The sequence below is a fragment of the Trematomus bernacchii genome, unplaced genomic scaffold (assembly GCF_902827165.1).
Source record: "Trematomus bernacchii unplaced genomic scaffold, fTreBer1.1, whole genome shotgun sequence".
In the NCBI taxonomy this organism is placed as follows: domain Eukaryota; kingdom Metazoa; phylum Chordata; class Actinopteri; order Perciformes; family Nototheniidae; genus Trematomus; species Trematomus bernacchii.
The window spans coordinates 233,679-255,886 of NW_022987579.1; the positions used below are offsets into that span (position 1 = coordinate 233,679).

Here is a 22,208-nt window from a genome sequence, read left to right on the forward strand (position 1 = left end):
TAACCTTAACTTAACTTAGTCTTAACTTAGTCTTAACAGTAACTTAACTTAGTCTTAACCTTAACTGAACTTAGTCTTAACATTAACTGAACTTGGTCTTAACCTTAACTTAACTTAGTCTTAACTTAGTCTTAACCTTAACTTAGTCTTAACCTTAACTTAACTTAGTCTTAACCTTAACTTAACTTAATCTTAACCTTAACTTAACTTAGTCTTAACTTAGTCTTAACCTTAACTTAACTTAGTCTTAACTTAGTCTTAACAGTAACTTAACTTAGTCTTAACCTTAACTTAACTTAGTCTTAACAGTTACTTAACTTGGTCTTAACAGTTACTAAACTTAACCTTAACTTAGGGATTCTGATTTTGATTCTGATATGTAGAATGGCTCTTTATTACAGTATTATACAATTATAGAATAATATATTATCTTATTTCTATCACTAAGAGGTCAAAAGGAGCATTTTAACGATGTGGTTTGTCAATGAGGAGAGCATGTTATATCAGTGCTGCATCATATCATATATCATGTGTTTTAATATGTAAACACGTATAAAAAGCATCATATTTGCCTCTGAATTTGCTCCGTATTGTTCTTTCTGTGTCTCTGTATGCACCACATTTACAAAAGCCAATTCCTCTTATGTGTGAACCTAGAGGTAATAAAGCCAGTTCTGATTCTGAAGAGCAGAAGAACTTCATCCTTTGAACCTAACATGAGTTTCCTTCAATGACCATGTTTATTTGATTAGAAAGAAAACACACTGTCTCTGATTTTGTGAAATAATTCAACTGCAAAAAAAGTCAAATCAAATGCAACCAGGAAGGAGAAGCTGAGGTGTTGGCGCCCCCTGGTGGTCAATCACCGGAACTGGACATATAAAGTTAGACATTAAAAATACTTTAAAAAGTGAAATAGAGAAAATAACAATTACAAACAAAATGAAAAATATTATATCAAATACAAGCAATACAAAATATTATGTAGAAACATTTCCGAATAAATTACATATAGAGAGCGAGAGAGACAGTTAATAACAGATATATATATATCGTTTAATATCATTTAATATAATATCTTCAGGGTAAACGATGTGTGTCTACCCACAGGAACTCCAACCTGCAGGTAGAGAACTCTGAGGTGCTCCCAATGGCCAACGGTGTGTGTGTGTGTGTGTGTGTGTGTGTGTGTGTGTGTGTGTGTGTGTGTGTGTGTGTGTGTGTGTGTGTGTGTGTGTGTGTGTGTGTGTGTGTGTGTGTGTGTGTGTGTGTGTGTGTGTGTGTGTGTGTGTGTGTGTGTGTCAGGATGAGTAACACAATAAGAAACCTTTGTACAGTTTGATTATCTGTGAATGATATTGATCTAAACTGTGTTTTATCAGTTCAATGTGTTGTTTCTTGTTGTTGTGTTAAGGAAAGTGCTAAATACATTTGAGTTTATTATAAATACTTGTACTATTGTTACAAGAAGACAAGGCACAAAGAAAGACTAACAGCTCAAACCTGAATATAATGGCTTCATGTGATTTATGGCTCATCTCTACTTTATGGCCAAATCAACTTTTGTTATTTTTTGAAGCTGTTTTTATTGGTCGTATTCAGTCAGCTCAGGGAAAACAACTGAAAGATGGCATTTAGATGAAAATACTTATACTTATATACTTAACCCTTAGATGCCCGAGTGACTGGACCCTACACTAAGTGGGTCAAAAAGGACCCGTATTAGAATAATATGTGTTTTTATGCCATCTGTCATTTTGGTTAAGAAAAATCACTTGTATAATATTTAGTATTATATTTTGGTTCATGCTAGAAATATTTAATATTTAATTTTTCACTATTTATAATTGTAGACATTTTTTTTACATTTTGAAAAAAACGTTTTGAACATATCGATGCAAAGATCTCCGCTATTCTGAGACCCTCACAGTATTCCAGTCCCTTTTCAAAACTCATCTCTTCTCCTCTTGTCTACTCATAGCCCACCCCCCATCAATCCATGCCGGTTGATCAAGTTTGATAGTCCTATACCCCCCACCCTAACCTTCCCTTATATTGTAAAGCGATTTTGAGTCCTTGTAAAGCCCTATACAAATATAATGTATTATTATTATTATTATACTGACAGGTTTCAGATCTTGCTGTGTAAAATAATCTTCCTGAGAGGTGTCACTTGTGATGTAGTCTGTGTGGTCTACAGTGAATGTATTCCTGACAGCAGGTGATAAGAATCAAAGGTTCCCAAAGGATCCCATAGGAAATGCATGTGGGTCTTTTTTGACCCACTTATGGAAGCTTGGGGTAGAAATACAAAAACTACAATTTCTTAAAATGTATCAAATGTAAATTAAACATTTGAATGGCATGAAATCTAAAACGTGTTTTTTGAGGAATAGCTGGAATATGAAATGATAAAAAAATGTAATTACAAAGATACTTCAAGAAAACCACCTCACCGGGTCAAAAAAGACCCACTTGTGCATCTAAGGGTTAATAAATCTACTAAATTATTACATTATAAGGAGCAAACATGGTTGGTGATTTTGTGAAATGATGATGCTCGCTCTCGACAGCAGGTGGCGGTAAATGCACCTTTAAGTAGTTTGCGACCCGCTAATAAGAAGAAGAAGATTTCCCGGCTTCTGATTGGTCCGTCAGTCGCTGTTTGGACATGTGACACCAGAGATGGCAGCCTGTACCCGAAACAGAGATGGTGAGTTGGTTTCTTTTAAAAGTTGCAGTTGATTTAAAAATAGGTTTAGTGCTGTAAATAATATAATCAGCTGGAGATGAAACTCAGAGTCAGTCAGGGATTATGTTCATCTGAAGAATGTTCCTGTCTGCAGTTTGTAATGAAGCTAAACAGCCGAGAGCTAGCCGGCTGTGCTAACATGCTAACTGTTAGTCTGTGTTTTTTAACGGTTATAAAAACATAGTTACAAAGTGCTTTTACATATAAAATACACAGAGAGAAAGTGAATTAAACAACAGCATCTAAACATAGGAACACAGAGTAAAAAACATAGAACATAATGAAACAGAAATACATAGATTCATATTCTGAAAGTAGTAGTAGTGGTAGTAGTATTAGTAGTAGTAGTTTTAGTTGTAGTAGTAGTAGTAGTAGTAATAGTGGTGCTGGTGGTAGTAGTCGTAGTAGTAGTAGTATAAGTTGTATAAGTAGTAGTAGTAGTAGTAGTAGTAACTTAACCTAGTCTCAACTGTGACTTAACTTAGTCTTCAGTACTGTAGTAAAGAGCAGTTAAGACTAAGAGGAACACTGTTTTTTTAATTCTGTATTCTGCACTGCGTCTTAAAATATAAATGAAATAACAGTTTTGAATGTTGTGATTTGCCACTAACATAATGTAACCCTCAGGTGATGACAGCATCCTGGAGCCTCTGAGTTTCCCGGAGCAGCCGCCTGATGCTCCCGGTGTCCCCGGTGAGGAGCTGCTGGTCTGTCTCTTCTGTCCCGACTCAGAGAGACAGAAAGACGTCCTCCTCAAACACCTGCTGCTGGAGCACAAGCTGGTCATCGCAGACGTCAAACTCATCGCTGACCTCCCAAAGTACGAGCTGCAGCTGTAGATCAAACTCAGGGATAGAATAGAACATATCTTTATTGTCATCATACAAAGTACAACGACATGTCTTTGGCAACTCTCACTGCAGTAACAAATAGACACAAATAAATGAATCAGAGGTGAAAGCAGAGGTCGTAGCGATGACAGCGCAACGAGATAACACTCAATGTCAATGTGCATATTTACTCAGTCTAAATACATGAAATGTACAGAAGTGTATGAATGTAGTGTGTTTCTAACTGTGTGTTTCTAAAGGCTGATAGGAACCAAAGGATGCAGTAGAATAGCCCTAAATATTTGTAAATAGTGGCTGCAGTCTTTGAGATGAAATGAATGTGGAGAATGTTCCTGTCTGCAGTTTGTGATGAAGCCAAACAGCAGAGAGCTAGCCGGCTGTGCTAGTATTTGATTGATTTGTTTATTCCACACATGGCAGGTATTTGAAAACAAAACATGTACACTTGTATTCTTTTCCTTTTATAGAGCGTGGTGGAAAGGAGCAGGGAGAAGAAACTCTTATTTGACCTGCCTCTTCAAAACCAAAACAAAATGAACTAACCATTCAAAAGTCAAATCAAAGCAATATTCTTTCAGTCACAGCTGCTTACAAATACTGACCCATAAAGCCAGAACAGAATCAACTCCATCCTGTCTCATGATTGATCTCCATTAGATGGCAGCACTTCATATTCTCTGTCAGAGCATGCTTTGGGTCCCAGAGGATGCTGTTGGAGCCTCTCAGGTTATTATGGTCTGCTGAGTCACAAAGGCTCTGACAGGATTTTGATTTGGACAAACACTTGTACCAGGTAGTGTTGCAGTACTCGAGAACAGACACAATCACAGAGGTAAAGAACAACAGAAGAATTTCTCTGCTCGCCCAGAAAGACCTCAGACGGCGGAGAAAATACATTCTTTGTTTTGTCCAGATGTTCAATGTGGTCCTTCCAAGTTGAGGTGTGTGTTCTTCTCTCCTGTGTGATGGACGCTGATCCTGATTCCTCCTCCCCCCCCCCTCTCAGGTACTTGGTGTTCTGGAGAGGACGGTTCCTGGAACAGCCCATCACAGATTTCTGCAGCGTCATCAAAACTAACTCCACCGGCCCCATAGGTGAGGTCACTTTCTAAGATACGATAAGATAAGATTTTTTTTTTTGAGAAAAAGTCATAATTTTGTGGTTTTTGAGAAAAAGTCATACATTTGTGTTTTTTGAGAAAAAGTCATAATTTTGTGGTTTTTGAGAAAAAGTCATAATTTTGTGTTTTTTGAAAAAAAGTCATCATTTTGTGGTTTTTGAGAAAAAGTCATACATTTGTGGTTTTTGAGAAAAAGTCATAATTTTGTGGTTTTTGAGAAAGTCATAATTTTGTGGTTTTTGAGAAAAAGTCATAATTTTGTGGTTTTTGAGAAAAAGTCATAATTTTGTGTTTTTTGAGAAAAAGTCATAATTTTGTGGTTTTTGAGAAAAAGTCATAATTTAGTGGTTTTTGAGAAAAAGTCATAATTTTGTGGTTTTTGAGAAAAAGTAAGATTTTTTACACTTTTGAGAAAAAGTAAGATTTTTTACACTTTTGAGAAAAAGTCAGAATTTTGATATTTTGAGAAAAATACCAACAAATTCTCTTTTTTTCTTTTGACTACTTCCATTCTTGAGAGGATAATAAATACATGGATCCTGATGTTGAAGCTCAAGCCGTGGACGAGTGATATTTTTCTAACACTTGGTATCAAAACCCATTTGACTTCTTACTTTTATTCACGTGTAGACCCTGAGACCCTGAGATGGTCAACACTCTGAACCACTGTTCATGCACCCCTGATCTCCTACGATGTGAAAGCAACATTAGCTTGAAATTCGTAGCAAAAATCACTGAAATATGTTGTTCTCTGCTCAGAAAAACTGACATCTCTGTCATGTCTCATGTGTCGTTGTTACAGAGAAGCAGGAGGACTACTTCCTGCTGTGTGACGTCCTCCCAGAGGATCGAGTCCTCAGAGAGAAGCTGCAGCAGAAACGCCTGGTGAGGAAATGTCCGTCTATCTGGAAGACCTGATCTAAGCCTGAGGTTGGCAGGTCTTCTTCTGTGGTGTTTCTGACGGTGTGTCTCCTGCAGGAGGAGAGGGCAAAAGTACCAACATCCTTTACTCAAGTAGAAGTACACATACTCGTGTTTAAAAATACTCTGGTAAAAGTAGAAGTACTGACTAAACTTCTTTACTCAAGTAAAAGTAAAGAGGGCTTTGAAATGTACTTATAGGGGACCTATCATGCAAAATGCACTTTTGTACGTCTTTTCTACATGAATATGTGTCCCCGGTGTTCCAGGGAACTCACCAAGTGTCAGAAAACACAACCCTCTCTATTTTCCTCCATACCCAAATCTCTAAAAAAGGGGCTGCAACGGATCTGATAAAAACTGATCCAGATTTGAACACTGTCCTGACGTCAGGACGGTGGCGCTACGGCTATTGGGCCAACTCCACCAATCAGGAGGAGACAGCCACGGCCATTGCCGTTCCAAAGCGCTGGAGACGCTGTAGTACATATGCCAGGCCTCTAGGTGGTGCTGTTCTCACAGAATCAACCCTTACAAACACAGAGCAAAAAAATGTCAAATTGAGCAAAATGAGGCATGGCTAAAATGCATGATCTGTTTGGTATTTTGAAAAAAGTATAAATATGCCTTATATAGGTATGGTCCTACACTATATTATTCAAATATAGCATGATAGGTCCACTTTAAGTAAAAAGTACCCATAACTAGCAGCTGTTTTAAAGAGTACCTGACCTCCCTTTATATTAATAGAACAATAATGTCATTGTTAGCTAATGAATGTTTCCATGCTGAACAACGGCAACATGACAACGTTTTCATTGGTCCCTCTTCTTTAGAGAAGACCAGGAAATGATGGATACACGGATCGTGTTCAAATCAATAGGCACGCAATGACTCTAAATAATAATGATCACGCCACCAAACACACATTCAACTAAAGGAACCAGCCTGTTTGGGAAATGTGAGAAGTAGAAAGTACAGGTAATTTGAGGTTCACATGTAAGAAGTAGAAAGTACAGGTATTTGTGTTCAACATGTAAGAAGTAGAAAGTACAGGTATTTGGGTTCAACATGTAAGAAGTAGAAAGTACAGGTATTTGTTCAACATGTAAGAAGTAGAAAGTACAGGTATTAGTGTTCAACATGTAAGAAGTAGAAAGTAAAGGTATTTGTGTTCAAAATGTGAGAAAGTAGAAAGTACAGGTATTTGGGTTCAAAATGTGATAAGTAGAAAGTACAGGTATTTGTGTTCAACATGTAAGAAGTAGAAGTACAGGTATTTGTGTTCAAAATGTAAGAAGTAGAAAGTACAGGTATTTGTTGTTCAAAATGTAAAGAAGTAGAAAGTACAGGTATTTGTGTTCAAAATGTAGAAGGAGAAAAGTACAGGTATTTGTGTTCAACAGTAAGAAGTAGAAAGTACAGGTATTTGTGTTCAACATGTAAGAAGTAGAAAGTACAGGTATTTGTGTTCAAAATGTAAGAAGTCAAAGTAAAAAGTCCTCCACTCCACTAAATAAGTATTGGAGTAAAGTACTGATACCAGAAACATGTACTTTAAGTAGAGTAACAAAGTATTTGTACTCCACTCCTTCCCCCTCTGCCTGCAGGAGGAGGTGTTGGAGCAGCAGCAGCAGGAGAGAGAGGACAGAAGCTTCCAGCGCGTCTGCATGTTCTGCAGCGACGAGTTCTCCGGAAACAGGTACTTGTTGTTATTATTACATCACCTGTCACTCCACGCAATCCCGTTGGTTCCTACTGAAGACGTTATACGATACGATATACTTTAATGTCCCCGTAAGGACATTTGTTCTGGACTCCGTCCTGCAGCATACATGTACATATACAAACATAATAAACATTAAAATACATACACATATGATCACTCGTGCACCGTTTGAACAAACACAGACACACTGACCATGGTGACCTGTTGCACAACCCTCATGGCCAACATTTAAAAGTATATTACATTACATGTATTTACATTCTATCTTTTCTTATGTGAGTGTTGAGAAGCTTCATGGACATACTGTAGGCAGGAATGATCAACACATGTTGATGTAGAAGAGACATGAAGAAGAGGGGACACATGTTGATGTAGAAGAGACATGAAGAAGAGGGGACACATGGTGATGTAGAAGAGACATGAAGAAGAGGGGACACATGTTGATGTAGAAGAGACATGAAGAAGAGGGGACACATGGTGATGTAGAAGAGACATGAAGAAGAGGGGACACATGTTGATGTAGAAGAGACATGAAGAAGAGGGGGACACATGTTGATGTAGAAGAGACATTGAAGAAGAGGGGACCACATGTTGATGTAGAAGAGACATGAAGAAGAGGGGACACATGGTGATGTAGAAGAGACATGAAGAAGAGGGGACACATGTTTGATGTAGAAGAGACATGAAGAAGAGGGGACACATGTTGATGTAGAAGAGACATGAAGAAGAGGGGACACATGTTGATGAAGAAGAGACATGAAGAAGAGGGGACACATGTTGATGAAGAAGAGACATGAAGAAGAGGGGACACATGTGATGTAGAAGAGACATGAAGAAGAGGGGACACATGTTGATGTAGAAGAGACATGAAGAAGAGGGGACACACGTTGATGTAGAAGAGACATGAAGAAGAGGGGACAACACGTTGATGTAGAAGAGACATGAAGAAGAGGGGACACATGTTGATTGTAGAAGAAGACATGAAGAAGAGGGGAGGGACACATGTTGATGATAAGAGACATGAAGAAGAGGGGACACATGTTGGATGTAGAAGAGACATGAAGAAGAGGGGACACATGTTGATGAGAAGAGACATGAAGAAGAGGGGACACATGTTGATGTAGAAGAGACATGAAGAAGAGGGGGACACATGTGATGAAGAAGAGACATGAGAAGAGGGGACACATGTTGATGTAAGAAGAGACATGAAGAAGAGGGGACACATGTTGATGTAGAAGAGACATGAAGAGAGGACACATGTTGATGTAGAAGAGACATGAAGAAGAGGGGACCAATGTTGATGTAGAAGAGACATGAAGAAGAGGGGACACATGTTGATGAAGAAGAGACATGAAGAAGAGGGGACACATGTTGTATGTATAGACGAGACATGAAGAAGAGGGGACACATGTTGATGTAGAAGAGACATGAAAGAAGAGGGGACACATGTTGATGTAGAAGAGACATGAAGAAGAGGGGACACATGTTGATGTAGAAGAGACATGAAGAAGAGGGGACACATGTTGATGTAGAAGAGACATGAAGAAGAGGGGACACATGTTGATGTAGAAGAGACATGAAGAAGAGGGGACACATGTTGATGTAGAAGAGACATGAAGAGAGGGGACACATGTTGATGTAGAAGAGACATGAAGAAGAGGGGGACACATGTTGATGTAGAAGAGACATGAAGAAGAGGGGACACATGTTGATGTAGAAGAGACATGAAGAAGAGGGGACACATGTTGATGTAGAAGAGACATGAAGAAGAGGGAGGACACATGTTGATGTAGAAGAGACAGGAAGAAGAGGGGACACATGTTGATGTAGAAGAGACATGAAGAAGAGGGGACACATGTTGATGTAGAAGAGACATGAAGAAGAGGGGACACATGTTGATGTAGAAGAGACATGAAGAAGAGGGGACACATGTTGATGTAGAAGAGACATGAAGAAGAGGGGACACATGTTGATGTAGAAGAGGACATGAAGAAGAGGGGACACATGTTGATGTAGAAGAGACATGAAGAAGAGGGGACACATGTTGATGTAGAAGAGACATGAAGAAGAAAGGGGGGACACATGTTGATGTAGGAGAGACATGAAGAAGAGGGGACACATGTTGATGTAGAAGAGACATGAAGAAGAGGGGACACATGTTGATGTAGAAGAGACATGAAGAAGAGGGGACACATGTTGATGTAGGAGAGACATGAAGAAGAGGGGACACATGTTGATGTAGAAGAGACATGAAGAAGAGGGGACACATGTTGATGTAGAAGAGACATGAAGAAGAGGGGACACATGTTGATGTAGGAGAGACATGAAGAAGAGGGGACACATGTTGATGTAGGAGAGACATGAAGAAGAGGGGACACATGTTGATGTAGAAGAGACATGAAGAAGAGGGGACACATGTTGATGTAGGAGAGACATGAAGAAGAGGGGACAGATGTTAATGTAGAAGAGACATGAAGAAGTGGATTTTGTTTAATAGGTGACCTTTCAAATCAAGCTGCATCCTGTCTGTGTGTCAGATCGTCTCTGCTGAACCACATGGCCAGAGAACACTCGTTCAGCATCGGTCTGCCCGACAACATCGTTTACTGCAACCAGTTCCTGGACGCGCTGCAGGGGAAGCTGGACAAGTGAGAGACCTTCAATCCATTCATAAAAACCAACCCAGTCTCACGGCATTTTGTGTAATAGTCACGACATGTAATCTATTGATTCGTGTTCACCAACACCATTTCCCCCTTTTTTTCGTGTCACACAGAACGATTTAAAAAGCAATGTATTTCTATTGGTAGTGTGTTTCGTGCCTGCACCACGTCTTTTTGTCCGGTCGGGTCTTGGAAGACCGGAAGCTGTGTGGTTCATAAAAACATGTTCTTACTCAATCAAGCCACGATTATTGTTTTTATTTTAAATCGTATAATGTCTGAGTTTCTTTGCCGTCTGTGAGGAAAAGAAATGTCTCAGAGCCTCAGAATACTGACATCTGTGTTTTTTTAAATCTGTTTTTCCTTCTAGTTTGTTATTCTTTGGTGCAGGCACGAAACATCTACCAATAGAAATACAATTGTTCTATGTGATACGAAAAAAAAGTGAAAATGGTGTTAGTGAACACGAATCAATAGATTAAATGTCGTGACTATAACACGAAATGCCGTGAGACTGGGTTGTATAAACTATAGATCAGGGGGGGCCAAACTTCGGCCCGGGGGCCAAATGCGGCCCGTTGCCTACTTTTAATTGTCCCGCAGCAAATGCTAAAAGTATAATGTAACACGGCCCACACCAGAAACTTGTGCTTGTCTTATATTGTACTTCTTAATTATAAGTATATACAAATATACTACACAGTTGTATTTATGTGTTAATATTTCAATCAATTAAAGGAGAAAACATTTTCAAACAAATCTTAGTTGATACAAAAAACAAGCCCAATAACTTATTTCCATAACAAGCTTGAAATAAACCTTCATATTTCCTGTCATTATAATCACTCTGAAGTTTCTGTTTGAACACAGTGTTATTATAACGACACAGTTATGATCCCTGCACTCCTATTTAGTTCATTTCTATATTTTAACACAAGACAACTGTGTGTGTGTGTGTGTGTGTGTGTGTGTGTGTGTGTGTGTGTGTGTGTGTGTGTGTGTGTGTGTGTGTGTGTGTGTGTGTGTGTGGTGTGTGTGTGTGTGTGTGTGTGTGTGTGTGTGTGTGTGTGTGTGTGTGTGTGTGTGTGTGTGTGTGTGTGTGTGTGTGTGTGTGTGTGTGTGTGTGTGTGTGTGTGTGTGTGTCAGTCTGCAGTGTTTGTATTGTGAGAAAACCTTCAGAGATAAAACCACGCTGAAGGATCACATGAGGAAGAAAGCTCACCGCCGCATCAACGCCAACAACAGCGAGTACGACCGATACTACATCATCAACTACCTGGTAACTACACCTCTCCTTGAAATACATGACATAGTTAATGGAGGAGGCTAATGTTGGGCTATAAAGGAACTACAGCACGGTCACATGACTTCACGTCACCACCGCTAAGCTAAAGGTGGCTAATGTTGGGCTATAAAGGAACTACAGCACGGTCACATGACTTCACGTCACCACCGCTAAGCTAAAGGCGGCTAATGTTGGGCTATAAAAGAACTACAGCACGGTCACATGACTTCACGTCACCACCGCTAAGCTAAAGGTGGCTAATGTTGGGCTATAAAGGAACTACAGCACGGTCACATGACTTCACGTCACCACCGCTAAGCTAAAGGCGGCTAATGTTGGGCTATAAAGGAACTACAGCACGGTCACATGACTTCACGTCACCACTGCTAAGCTAAAGATGGCTAATGTTGGGCTATAAAGGAACTACAGCATGGTCACATGGCTTCACGTCACCACCGCTAAGCTAAAGGTGGCTAATGTTGGGCTATAAAGGAACTACAGCACGGTCACATGACTTCACGTCACCACCGCTAAGCTAAAGGCGGCTAATGTTGGGCTATAAAGGAACTACAGCACGGTCACATGACTTCACGTCACCACCGCTAAGCTAAAGGCGGCTAATGTTGGGCTATAAAGGAACTACAGCACGGTCACATGACTTCACGTCACCACCGCTAAGCTAAAGGTGGCTAATGTTGGGCTATAAAGGAACTACAGCACGGTCACATGACTCACGTCACCACCGCTAAGCTAAAGGTGGCTAATGTTGGGCTATAAAGGAACTACAGCACGGTCACATGACTTCACGTCAACCACCGCTAAGCTAAAGGTGGCTAATGTTGGGCTATAAAGGAAGACAGCACGGTCACATGACTTCACGTCACCCCACCGCTAAGCTAAAGGTGGCTAATGTTGGGCTATAAAGGAACTACAGCACGGTCACATGACATTCACGTCACCACCGCTAAGCTAAAGGTGGCTAATGTTGGGCTATAAAGGAACTACAGCACGGTCACATGACATTCACGTCACCACCGCTAAGCTAAAGGTGGCTAATGTTGGGCTATAAAGGAACTACAGCACGGTCACATGACTTCACGTCACCACCGCTAAGCTAAAGGTGGCTAATGTTGGGCTATAAAGGAACTACAGCACGGTCACATGACTTCACGTCACCACCGCTAAGCTAAAGGCGGCTAATGTTGGGCATAAAGGAACTACAGCACGGTCACATGACTTCACGTCACCACTGCTAAGCTAAAGGTGGCTAATGTTGGGCTATAAAGGAACTACAGCACGGTCACATGACTTCACGTCACCACCGCTAAGCTAAAGGCGGCTAATGTTGGGCTATAAAGGAACTACAGCACGGTCACATGACTTCACGTCACCACCGCTAAGCTAAAGGCGGCTAATGTTGGGCTATAAAGGAACTACAGCACGGTCACATGACTTCACGTCACCACCGCTAAGCTAAAGGCGGCTAATGTTGGGCTATAAAGGAACTACAGCACGGTCACATGACTTCACGTCACCACTGCTAAGCTAAAGGTGGCTAATGTTGGGCTATAAAGGAACTACAGCATGGTCACATGGCTTCACGTCACCACCGCTAAGCTAAAGGTGGCTAATGTTGGGCTATAAAGGAACTACAGCACGGTCACATGACTTCACGTCACCACCGCTAAGCTAAAGGCGGCTAATGTTGGGCTATAAAGGAACTACAGCACGGTCACATGACTTCACGTCACCACCGCTAAGCTAAAGGCGGCTAATGTTGGGCTATAAAGGAACTACAGCACGGTCACATGACTTCACGTCACCACCGCTAAGCTAAAGGTGGCTAATGTTGGGCTATAAAGGAACTACAGCACGGTCACATGACTTCACGTCACCACCGCTAAGCTAAAGGTGGCTAATGTTGCGCTATAAAGGAACTACAGCACGGTCACATGACTTCACGTCACCACCGCTAAGCTAAAGGTGGCTAATGTTGCGCTATAAAGGAACTACAGCACGGTCACATGACATCACGTCACCACCGCTAAGCTAAAGGTGGCTAATGTTGGGCTATAAAGGAACTACAGCACGGTCACATGACTTCACGTCACCACCGCTAAGCTAAAGGTGGCTAATGTTGGGCTATAAAGGAACTACAGCACGGTCACATGACTTCACGTCACCACCGCTAAGCTAAAGGTGGCTAATGTTGGGCTATAAAGGAACTACAGCACGGTCACATGACTTCACGTCACCACCGCTAAGCTAAAGGTGGCTAATGTTGGGCTATAAAGGAACTACAGCACGGTCACATGACATCACTTCACCACCGCTAAGCTAAAGGTGGCTAATGTTGGGCTATAAAGGAACTACAGCACGGTCACATGACATCACGTCACCACCGCTAAGCTAAAGGTGGCTAATGTTGGGCTATAAAGGAACTACAGCACGGTCACATGACTTCAAGTCACCACCGCTAAGCTAAAGGCGGCTAATGTTGGGCTATAAAAGAACTACAGCACGGTCACATGACTTCACGTCACCACCGCTAAGCTAAAGGTGGCTAATGTTGGGCTATAAAGGAACTACAGCACGGTCACATGACTTCACGTCACCACCGCTAAGCTAAAGGCGGCTAATGTTGGGCTATAAAGGAACTACAGCACGGTCACATGACTTCACGTCACCACTGCTAAGCTAAAGATGGCTAATGTTGGGCTATAAAGGAACTACAGCATGGTCACATGGCTTCACGTCACCACCGCTAAGCTAAAGGTGGCTAATGTTGGGCTATAAAGGAACTACAGCACGGTCACATGACTTCACGTCACCACCGCTAAGCTAAAGGCGGCTAATGTTGGGCTATAAAGGAACTACAGCACGGTCACATGACTTCACGTCACCACCGCTAAGCTAAAGGCGGCTAATGTTGGGCTATAAAAGAACTACAGCACGGTCACATGACTTCACGTCACCACCGCTAAGCTAAAGGTGGCTAATGTTGGGCTATAAAGGAACTACAGCACGGTCACATGACTTCACGTCACCACCGCTAAGCTAAAGGCGGCTAATGTTGGGCTATAAAGGAACTACAGCACGGTCACATGACTTCACGTCACCACCGCTAAGCTAAAGGCGGCTAATGTTGGGCTATAAAGGAACTACAGCACGGTCACATGACTTCACGTCACCACCGCTAAACTAAAGGCGGCTAATGTTGGGCTATAAAGGAACTACAGCACAGGCACATGACTTCACGTCACCACTGCTAAGCTAAAGGTGGCTAATGTTGGGCTATAAAGGAACTACAGCACGGTCACATGGCTTCACGTCACCACCGCTAAGCTAAAGGTGGCTAATGTTGGGCTATAAAGGAACTACAGCACGGTCACATGGCTTCACGTCACCACCGCTAAGCTAAAGGTGGCTAATGTTGGGCTATAAAGGAACTACAGCACGGTCACATGGCTTCACGTCACCACCGCTAAGCTAAAGGTGGCTAATGTTGGGCTATAAAGGAACTACAGCACGGTCACATGACTTCACGTCACCACTGCTAAGCTAAAGGCAGCTAATGTTGTTTCAGCACTTGATACATTTTTAGTGGAGGTTTTTCTCCTCTTTCTATAAAATCTTTAAATACATTTCGTCTCTCAGGAGCTGGGGAAAACGTGGGAGGAGGTTCAGAGCGAAGACGACCGTGAGATAGTGGACGATGGAGACGAGTGAGTGGATCCATCGTTAGATTAGATTAGATCTCATTGCAAACGTTAAAAAAGTGATGAAAATGAAAGAAAACCTAAAACATGGATGAAGTTAATTTTGTGATTTCCTGTGTCTCTCTGTGCTGCGCAGTGATTGGTCGGACTGGCAGTCTCATCCCGTCTCAGCTGTTTGTCTCTTCTGCGAACATCAGTCAGAAACTATGGACCAGATCTACACACACATGAAGGTAAAACACACACACACACACACACACACACACACACACACACACACACACACACACACACTGATCTTGTTTAATTATTGCCCCTCTTAATTTCTCTACAGGAGGCTCATGGCTTTGATCTCCACGAGCTGAGGACGGAGCTCAGTGAGTAAAACCACATAAACAAATAAATATTGAAATCAAAGTGCACCTCCTTAAAATTAATATTGTTTTCCTGTGTGTGTGTGTGTGTGTGTGCAGGTCTGCGTTTCTACGACCAGGTGAAGCTGGTGAACTTCCTCCGCCGTCAGCTCCATCAGAGCCGCTGCTACGGCTGCCAGGAAACGTTCAGCTGCAGACAGGAAGTCCTCCGACACCTGAAGGAGGCGGGACATGTGATGCAGCTTCCTCACAAGTCCACCTGGAACCAGCCTCAGTGAGTAGTGTCTCTACTTTAAAGAGTCCTCTCCTGCTGATGTTCAGGTGTATATCAGTATGTAGTGTCTCTACTTTAAATAGTCCTCTCCTGCTGATGTTCAGGTGTATATCAGTATGTAGTGTCTCTACTTTAAAGAGTCCTCTCCTGCTGATGTTCAGGTGTATATCAGTATGTAGTGTCTCTACTTTAAAGAGTCCTCTCCTGCTGATGTTCAGGTGTATATCAGTATATGGTGTCTCTACTATAAAGTGTCCTCTCCTGCTGATGTTCAGGTGTATATCAGTATGTAGTGTCTCTACTTTAAAGAGTCCTCTCCTGCTGATGTTCAGGTGTATATCAGTATGTAGTGTCTCTACTTTAAAGAGTCCTCTCCTGCTGATGTTCAGGTGTATATCAGTATGTAGTGTCTCCACTTTAAAGAGTCCTCTCCTGCTGATGTTCAGGTGTATATCAGTATGTAGTGTCTCTACTTTAAAGAGTCCTCTCCTGCTGATGATCAGGTGTATATCAGTATTTAGTGTCTCTACTTTAAAGAGTCCTCTCCTGCTGATGTTCAGGTGTATATCAGTATGTAGTGTCTCTACTTTAAAGAGTCCTCTCCTGCTGATGTTCAGGTGTATATCAGTATGTAGCGTCTCCACTTTAAAGAGTCCTCTCTCCTCAGGTATTACTTCCCCACGTATGAGAACGACGCCCTCCTCTGCACGCTGTCTGACGGCGATGAAGACGACCGTAACGTCAGCGAAGATGTCCCGGTGATCTCAGAGGACGTTTCCAACCTTCGAGCTTTGAAACAGAACTCCGTCCTCAAATCGATGCTGAAGAGCCGAGGGTCCTGCAGGTAGAAGACTTCCTGTTCCTGGACGAATCTTCCTCCTCCTCATCCTCTGTAAAGAAACTCTAATAATCAAAGCCATGCTGCTTCCCTGAACACTTCAAATCTCTATTTTCAGAAGTGAAGTTCAACCTTTTTCCAGCAGGGGGCGTCACACTCAAATCCCACAAGAGCTTGCAAAGAATATACAATAGTTGAATATTTGCTTTGAATGATTTGCCCCAGCCTTCTGCTTTCAGACGTAGTTCATTATGAAGTTACCAGAACTGATAATAATCCAATGCAGAGCCAATAATATAAGACATTATTTAATATATATATTTATGTATTTTTATATATTCTTAAAGTTACAACCGGCCCTTTGAGTGCAACCTTAATGCTGATGTGGCCCACCATGAAATTGAGTTGAACCCCCTGCTCTACAGGATACACACGTCTGTCCACGCCACAGAGGAACATTCAGACTCTGCTTCTTTTGATTATAAAGTTTATAACTTCATGTGAAAATGCTTTGAGATCAGAATGCAATAAAGTAGGTCGCTCAATCTCAGAAGTGCAAACTCATCTGGAGTCGATTTAGACCCTGGAAATGAGTCAGGGTCGAAACTTAACGTACCTGTTTACATCAAAACAAGGGAAATGATTGATAACATATCAGATGTTGATCAGTAATAACACGGTTATGAATAGAAAGGATCCGTCTCGCGTAAAACTCTCCCAAGAGTTTGTAAGTCACGTTTGGCAGCCTTTCAGTTACGATCGTTAACATCAGTGGGCCACAGCAAATGATGGTGACTCGCTAAACTATCTATTCATTATGTCAATTACAGGGAGTGTGATTGTTCAAATAGGATGTTAGCGATCTTGCTGTTGAAAGGAGAATGACAACACTGCAGATCACCAACACTATGGTTTATTTTGTATTCACAGGCAACGTTGTCGCAGTAAAAGTATAAAAATAGCCGATGACAAAGTCCTCCTGGTGCAGTAAACGGTTCCCTGTTTTACTATTATATCTGATATGTCTCTCTTCATATTGCTGCTGCATTAATGTGTATGCTGCATGTTACTGCTGGAGATGTGTTGACCTCCTTTATATCCCGTTGGGTAGTTCAATCTGCAGCAATGCATCATATTCTATAAGATCATCATGTGTAGCTTTGTCTCTGTCCTGTGAGAACCACGTATCTCTCTAAAGTAAACCTTTCAAGAGTTCCTCAGAAAAACAGCTGTTGTGACGATGCATTTTCCAGCTGATCCAAGAGGCTTTTTAAACACTTCACTTGGCTTAAGAAGGAGAGGCATTTTCTCAACACATAAAGGAACACTTTATCCTTCTTCCCGAGCGCTTCCCGAGCCGCTCCGATTCCAACGAGAATTACAACCAGAACGTGACGTCATATTTACACAAGACGGATCCTTTCTAGCCATAACCTAATAACACGCTGGAAGAATGCATGAACAATCCTACATTGACACGTGTGTATGTACTAAAGTATGATGAGCAAAATGTCCTTAAAGTATTTAATGTGAAAAGTACCAAATGCAGAAAAATCAACAAGAAAAACACCCGCAGACTCAAAACAATCCCTAGTTTATTAATTAAAGTGAAAATAGTACATCTGTGCAAACTCATGACCCAATTAAGACCCTTCAAATTGACATTGTCAAACTTAACGTGCGGTTAATGAAAAATCTCGTCTCTATTTAGAACTGTTTTGTAAATTTGCTGCATGATTGTAAGTCTCTGGACCCTCATAGGGACTCTTTAAAGTAACTCTTTAAAGTAACCACACCCTGAGCGGAACCACAGGAACAAACCACATCTTTCTCTCTGCTAAATATGAAATCAAAGTTGTTTATCTACTTCACGGTGTTTTTGTTTGGCACACACACACACACACACACACACACACACACACACACTCACTCACTCACTCACTCACTCACTCCCATACACACACACACACACACACACACACACACATACACACACACACACACACTCACTCACAGACACACACACACTCACACACACACACTCACACACACACACACACACACACACACACTCACTCACTCACTCACTCACTCACTCCCATACACACACACACACACACACACACACACACACATACACACACACACACACACTCACTCACAGACACACACACACTCACACACACACACTCACACACACACACACACATACACACACACACACACACTCACTCACAGACACATACACACACACACACACACACACCCACACACACACACACACACACACCACACACACACTCACTCACAGACACACACATACCCATACACACACACACTCACACACACACACACTCACACACACACACACACACACACACACACACACATACATTTAATAAAACATGAACTAAAAGCTGATAGATCATTTCCTGTCTGGATCAAGCGTCCTCATTCTCTCTCCTCGTTGCTGTTTCAGTAGAAAATTAAAAACCCAGTGAAAACTTTTCACCACCTCTCTCTCTCTCTGTAGCCGTGCACACGTGACAATAAAAGCCTTGAACCAGAACCTTGATCTTTGTCTGTTACTCCTGAGTGGAAAACTACTGCAGCACTTCAAACCCCGCCCCCCAAACATACACACCCCATTCTCTCTACAGAGCCCCCCCCCCAAAACACACACACCCCATTTTCACCGGCGCCATCTTTTTAGCTTAAGCTTTAGCAGAATGATTTTAGAAAGATCTCCATGTCCTGCTGTTTCTCAGACTGTACTCTGAGTTCACGTCATCAGTGAAGAATGCAGTCTGAACCGGTCTGACATCGGGGCAGGAAGAAAAATGTAAACATGTATCTATGTGTCTCTGCTTAGCTTCAGTCGTCACTTATATAAAGGCTGTAATAACCAACATTAGAAACATGTGGCTGTTAATGCACTTACATGTTTCAGATGTATTTTTAAAGTCTGGGATTAAACATTTGAGCATCGATGGAACTACTATAATGATAACTAAGAATAACAATACTTGGTATTATGTTGATAATAATATATTCATGTTGGTGGGCTGTACAGCACATTAGCAGGAAAAGCAATTCAGAGAATATATTACATTTGAAGGTTTATACAAAATCAGCCTCAACAAATATGTTCCTATACATCCAAACTGCATTCTCAATTTAAATGTTTGTGGATGTTTGATTCTGACTTCCAGTGCTGGCTGGGTCCGAGCACAGTTGGCTCTGTCTGCTGTTCTTGCATTATTATTTCCCTGCAGGTAAAGCCCTGTTTTTAAGGCACTGATCATGCTCAGAGAGTTGTACAAAATTGTATGAGGGGCCGTACAGGCCGTAATTCATACTGGTCCTCTCACGCACATACATTCTCCTTTTACATACATATATTTTCAAAACAAAAGCACTCGTTTGCTTGGAACGGTAATAATATTATAAACAAGGGGAAACAAGTTGAATTTAGCGATCACAACGAAAACGGCCAAGACGCACATTGAGCCCAGAAAATGAATGTTATTAAAGACTGTAATGTAAATATAATAAGTCTGTGTCTAAAATGGACAACATTGTTAGGAGATTTAAACTATACAGCGATTCTGCACTGCGGTCACGCTTCATTTTTTTGTACAAATATTTTTTACCACAAGTTCTTAATAAAACTGACACTGTTGGACTCGGTATTAGTTTGACTGCTACCAACAATACATTGAAGTACTTTTACTGTGTCTTTTTTGAGAAAGACTCTGTCAAAGTCCCCTCCTGAGAACAAAAGCAAGCCACTTCTGCTAAGTTTGATGAGGGAATTATTTTTTGTTGTCATTAGTTCTTCGTGAGATTGATCCTGTTGGACTCAGTACTAGTGAAACCCCCACAAGTACTATGAAGTACTTTTACTGTGTAGTTACTTTATCAACTCTGAATCTTGTGGTGCTTGAGACTCATAAGGCAGTACTAGATTTAGTAATATTACCATGAATCTAGTTATTTATTTACCATATTTTATTGAAAAACATCTCTGAAACTGAAAAAGTCATATTGCTAGTTTACCATAAAAGGCCAAATCGACCGATAGGTTGAGCATATTTTCAAAAAAATAATTACACCCTTGTTAAAACCTTTTTTGTGCATCAAGTTATCTAATTATGTTCAGTCAGTGCTCTGACACTAAAACATGTCACAAATGACATGGTTACCTTACAAAAGTTGACCAAAAAGAGTATTTTCGTCAGCAGTGATTTTTAGCATGCCAACTTTCTCAGTTGAAGCTAGCTGAAGGGCTTTCTATTCGAACCACAGTGACATCTAGAGGTGTTTTTGTGCATAACATGTCAACCAAATGGTAGAGCTGGCTGAATCAGATGGAGTTACGGCCCGTCCACACAGCAGCGTTAAAAAAATCTTGGAACGCTTCTGCCCATTCACTTTGAATGGGGTGACGTCACTTTGCCTCACTTTTCGCCGAACTGCATTGTGGGCAGGCGAGCGGAGATTCTCAGGATTTTCAGGATTCAAAGTTGAGCAATGTTCAACTTTTGAAGCTGAGGTGGAAGCGTCAGCCAATCAAATCCTGTGTATGCAAATCTGACAGTTCAAGCGCTAGCCAATCAAACGGCGTGTATGCTGGGAGAGACATACCGCAGGTCATTTCCTCATATTCCAAAACATGGAGGAGAAGTTAGCGGTAGGGAATCACCCGGTGCTTTATGACCAGTCCCTATTTACCTACCGGGATACAAACCGGAGGAGCCAGGCATGGAGGGAGGTGGCAGAGACAGTGGTAGGTTTTCTCCTGTTTGGGGAGTTTATATCCAGTTTACTTCGTATGTCGGGGGCGGGAGATTCATGTGATTGGTTGTTGGTGCCTTGCTCGCAAAAAATCCTCAAGCTTCAGATACGCCCACCTCCAAGATTTTTTTAACGCTGCTGTGTGGACGGGCCGTTACACCTTTAATTTATTTTTCAACAAGATATCAAGACACAAAATGAGCTCTACCAAATGGTGGCGCTGGCTGTTAAAGGGTTAAAAATATTCTTCATTTGCAGTATTTTATTTTAAAAGTGTTCAGAAAGACTGCATCAATGATATGCTATATATATATAATATGAATATTTGTATTAACTTCAACCAAAGTCAATTTAAATAGCGGGCAAAAATTGGTTGATTGCCATGGATGTGGTGTTTGATATAGTTTACGTTCAATTTCAACTATTTTAGGCAGAAAAACGTCTATTGACTAAACGCTTTTTATTAATTTACTATTTAGAAAGGTTTTTGTGAGAAATCATTTCAAAAGTAAACTTTTTTTTCCTTTTGTATTTAAATTTGAAATGTTTGCACCAAACATTATTAATTTATACATTTTTATCAATTGTTTAAAATTATGAATCCATTTATTTGATTGTATTTCCTTGAGGCTGGGGAAGATATCCAGCATGCGGTACCACTGAAAATGGTTTATTTTAACATGGAACAGGAACATAATCTAAAACAAATCAAATAGTACACTGTAAAATATTACCATGATTTCACAATATTTAGCTGTAATATTTTACAATAAATTACTGTTTTCCACTTTACAGTCTTTACCTGTAATGTTCACAATATAATACTGTCATTTTGAATTTCACAGGGAAATCAATGCAGGCAGTTAATTACTGTGAATGTACAG

General features: G+C 41.0%; 1 protein-coding gene across 1 annotated transcript; it reads left to right on the forward strand.

Moving 5' to 3' along the window:
• Nucleotides 1-2,658: 2,658 nt before the first annotated feature.
• Nucleotides 2,659-16,823, forward strand: znf277 (zinc finger protein 277). The gene is made up of 12 exons (XM_034126987.1): nucleotides 2,659-2,713; nucleotides 3,380-3,572; nucleotides 4,610-4,698; nucleotides 5,527-5,609; nucleotides 7,256-7,347; nucleotides 9,912-10,022; nucleotides 11,184-11,316; nucleotides 14,980-15,047; nucleotides 15,178-15,274; nucleotides 15,376-15,418; nucleotides 15,515-15,689; nucleotides 16,357-16,823. Exons 1-12 carry the CDS (start codon nucleotides 2,686-2,688, stop codon nucleotides 16,535-16,537), a joined length of 1,293 nt encoding a protein of 430 aa, XP_033982878.1. The 5' UTR covers nucleotides 2,659-2,685; the 3' UTR covers nucleotides 16,538-16,823.
• The last annotated feature ends 5,385 nt before the right edge of the window (nucleotides 16,824-22,208 follow it).

Coding starts and splice junctions, on each gene's coding strand:
- znf277 (XM_034126987.1), top strand. CDS start 2,686: ATGGCAGCCTGTACCCGAAACAGAGATG. Junction 10,023..11,183: donor CTGCAGGGGAAGCTGGACAA/GTGAGAGACCTT, acceptor TGTGTGTGTCAG/TCTGCAGTGTTTGTATTGTG. Junction 15,690..16,356: donor TCCACCTGGAACCAGCCTCA/GTGAGTAGTGTC, acceptor CTCTCTCCTCAG/GTATTACTTCCCCACGTATG.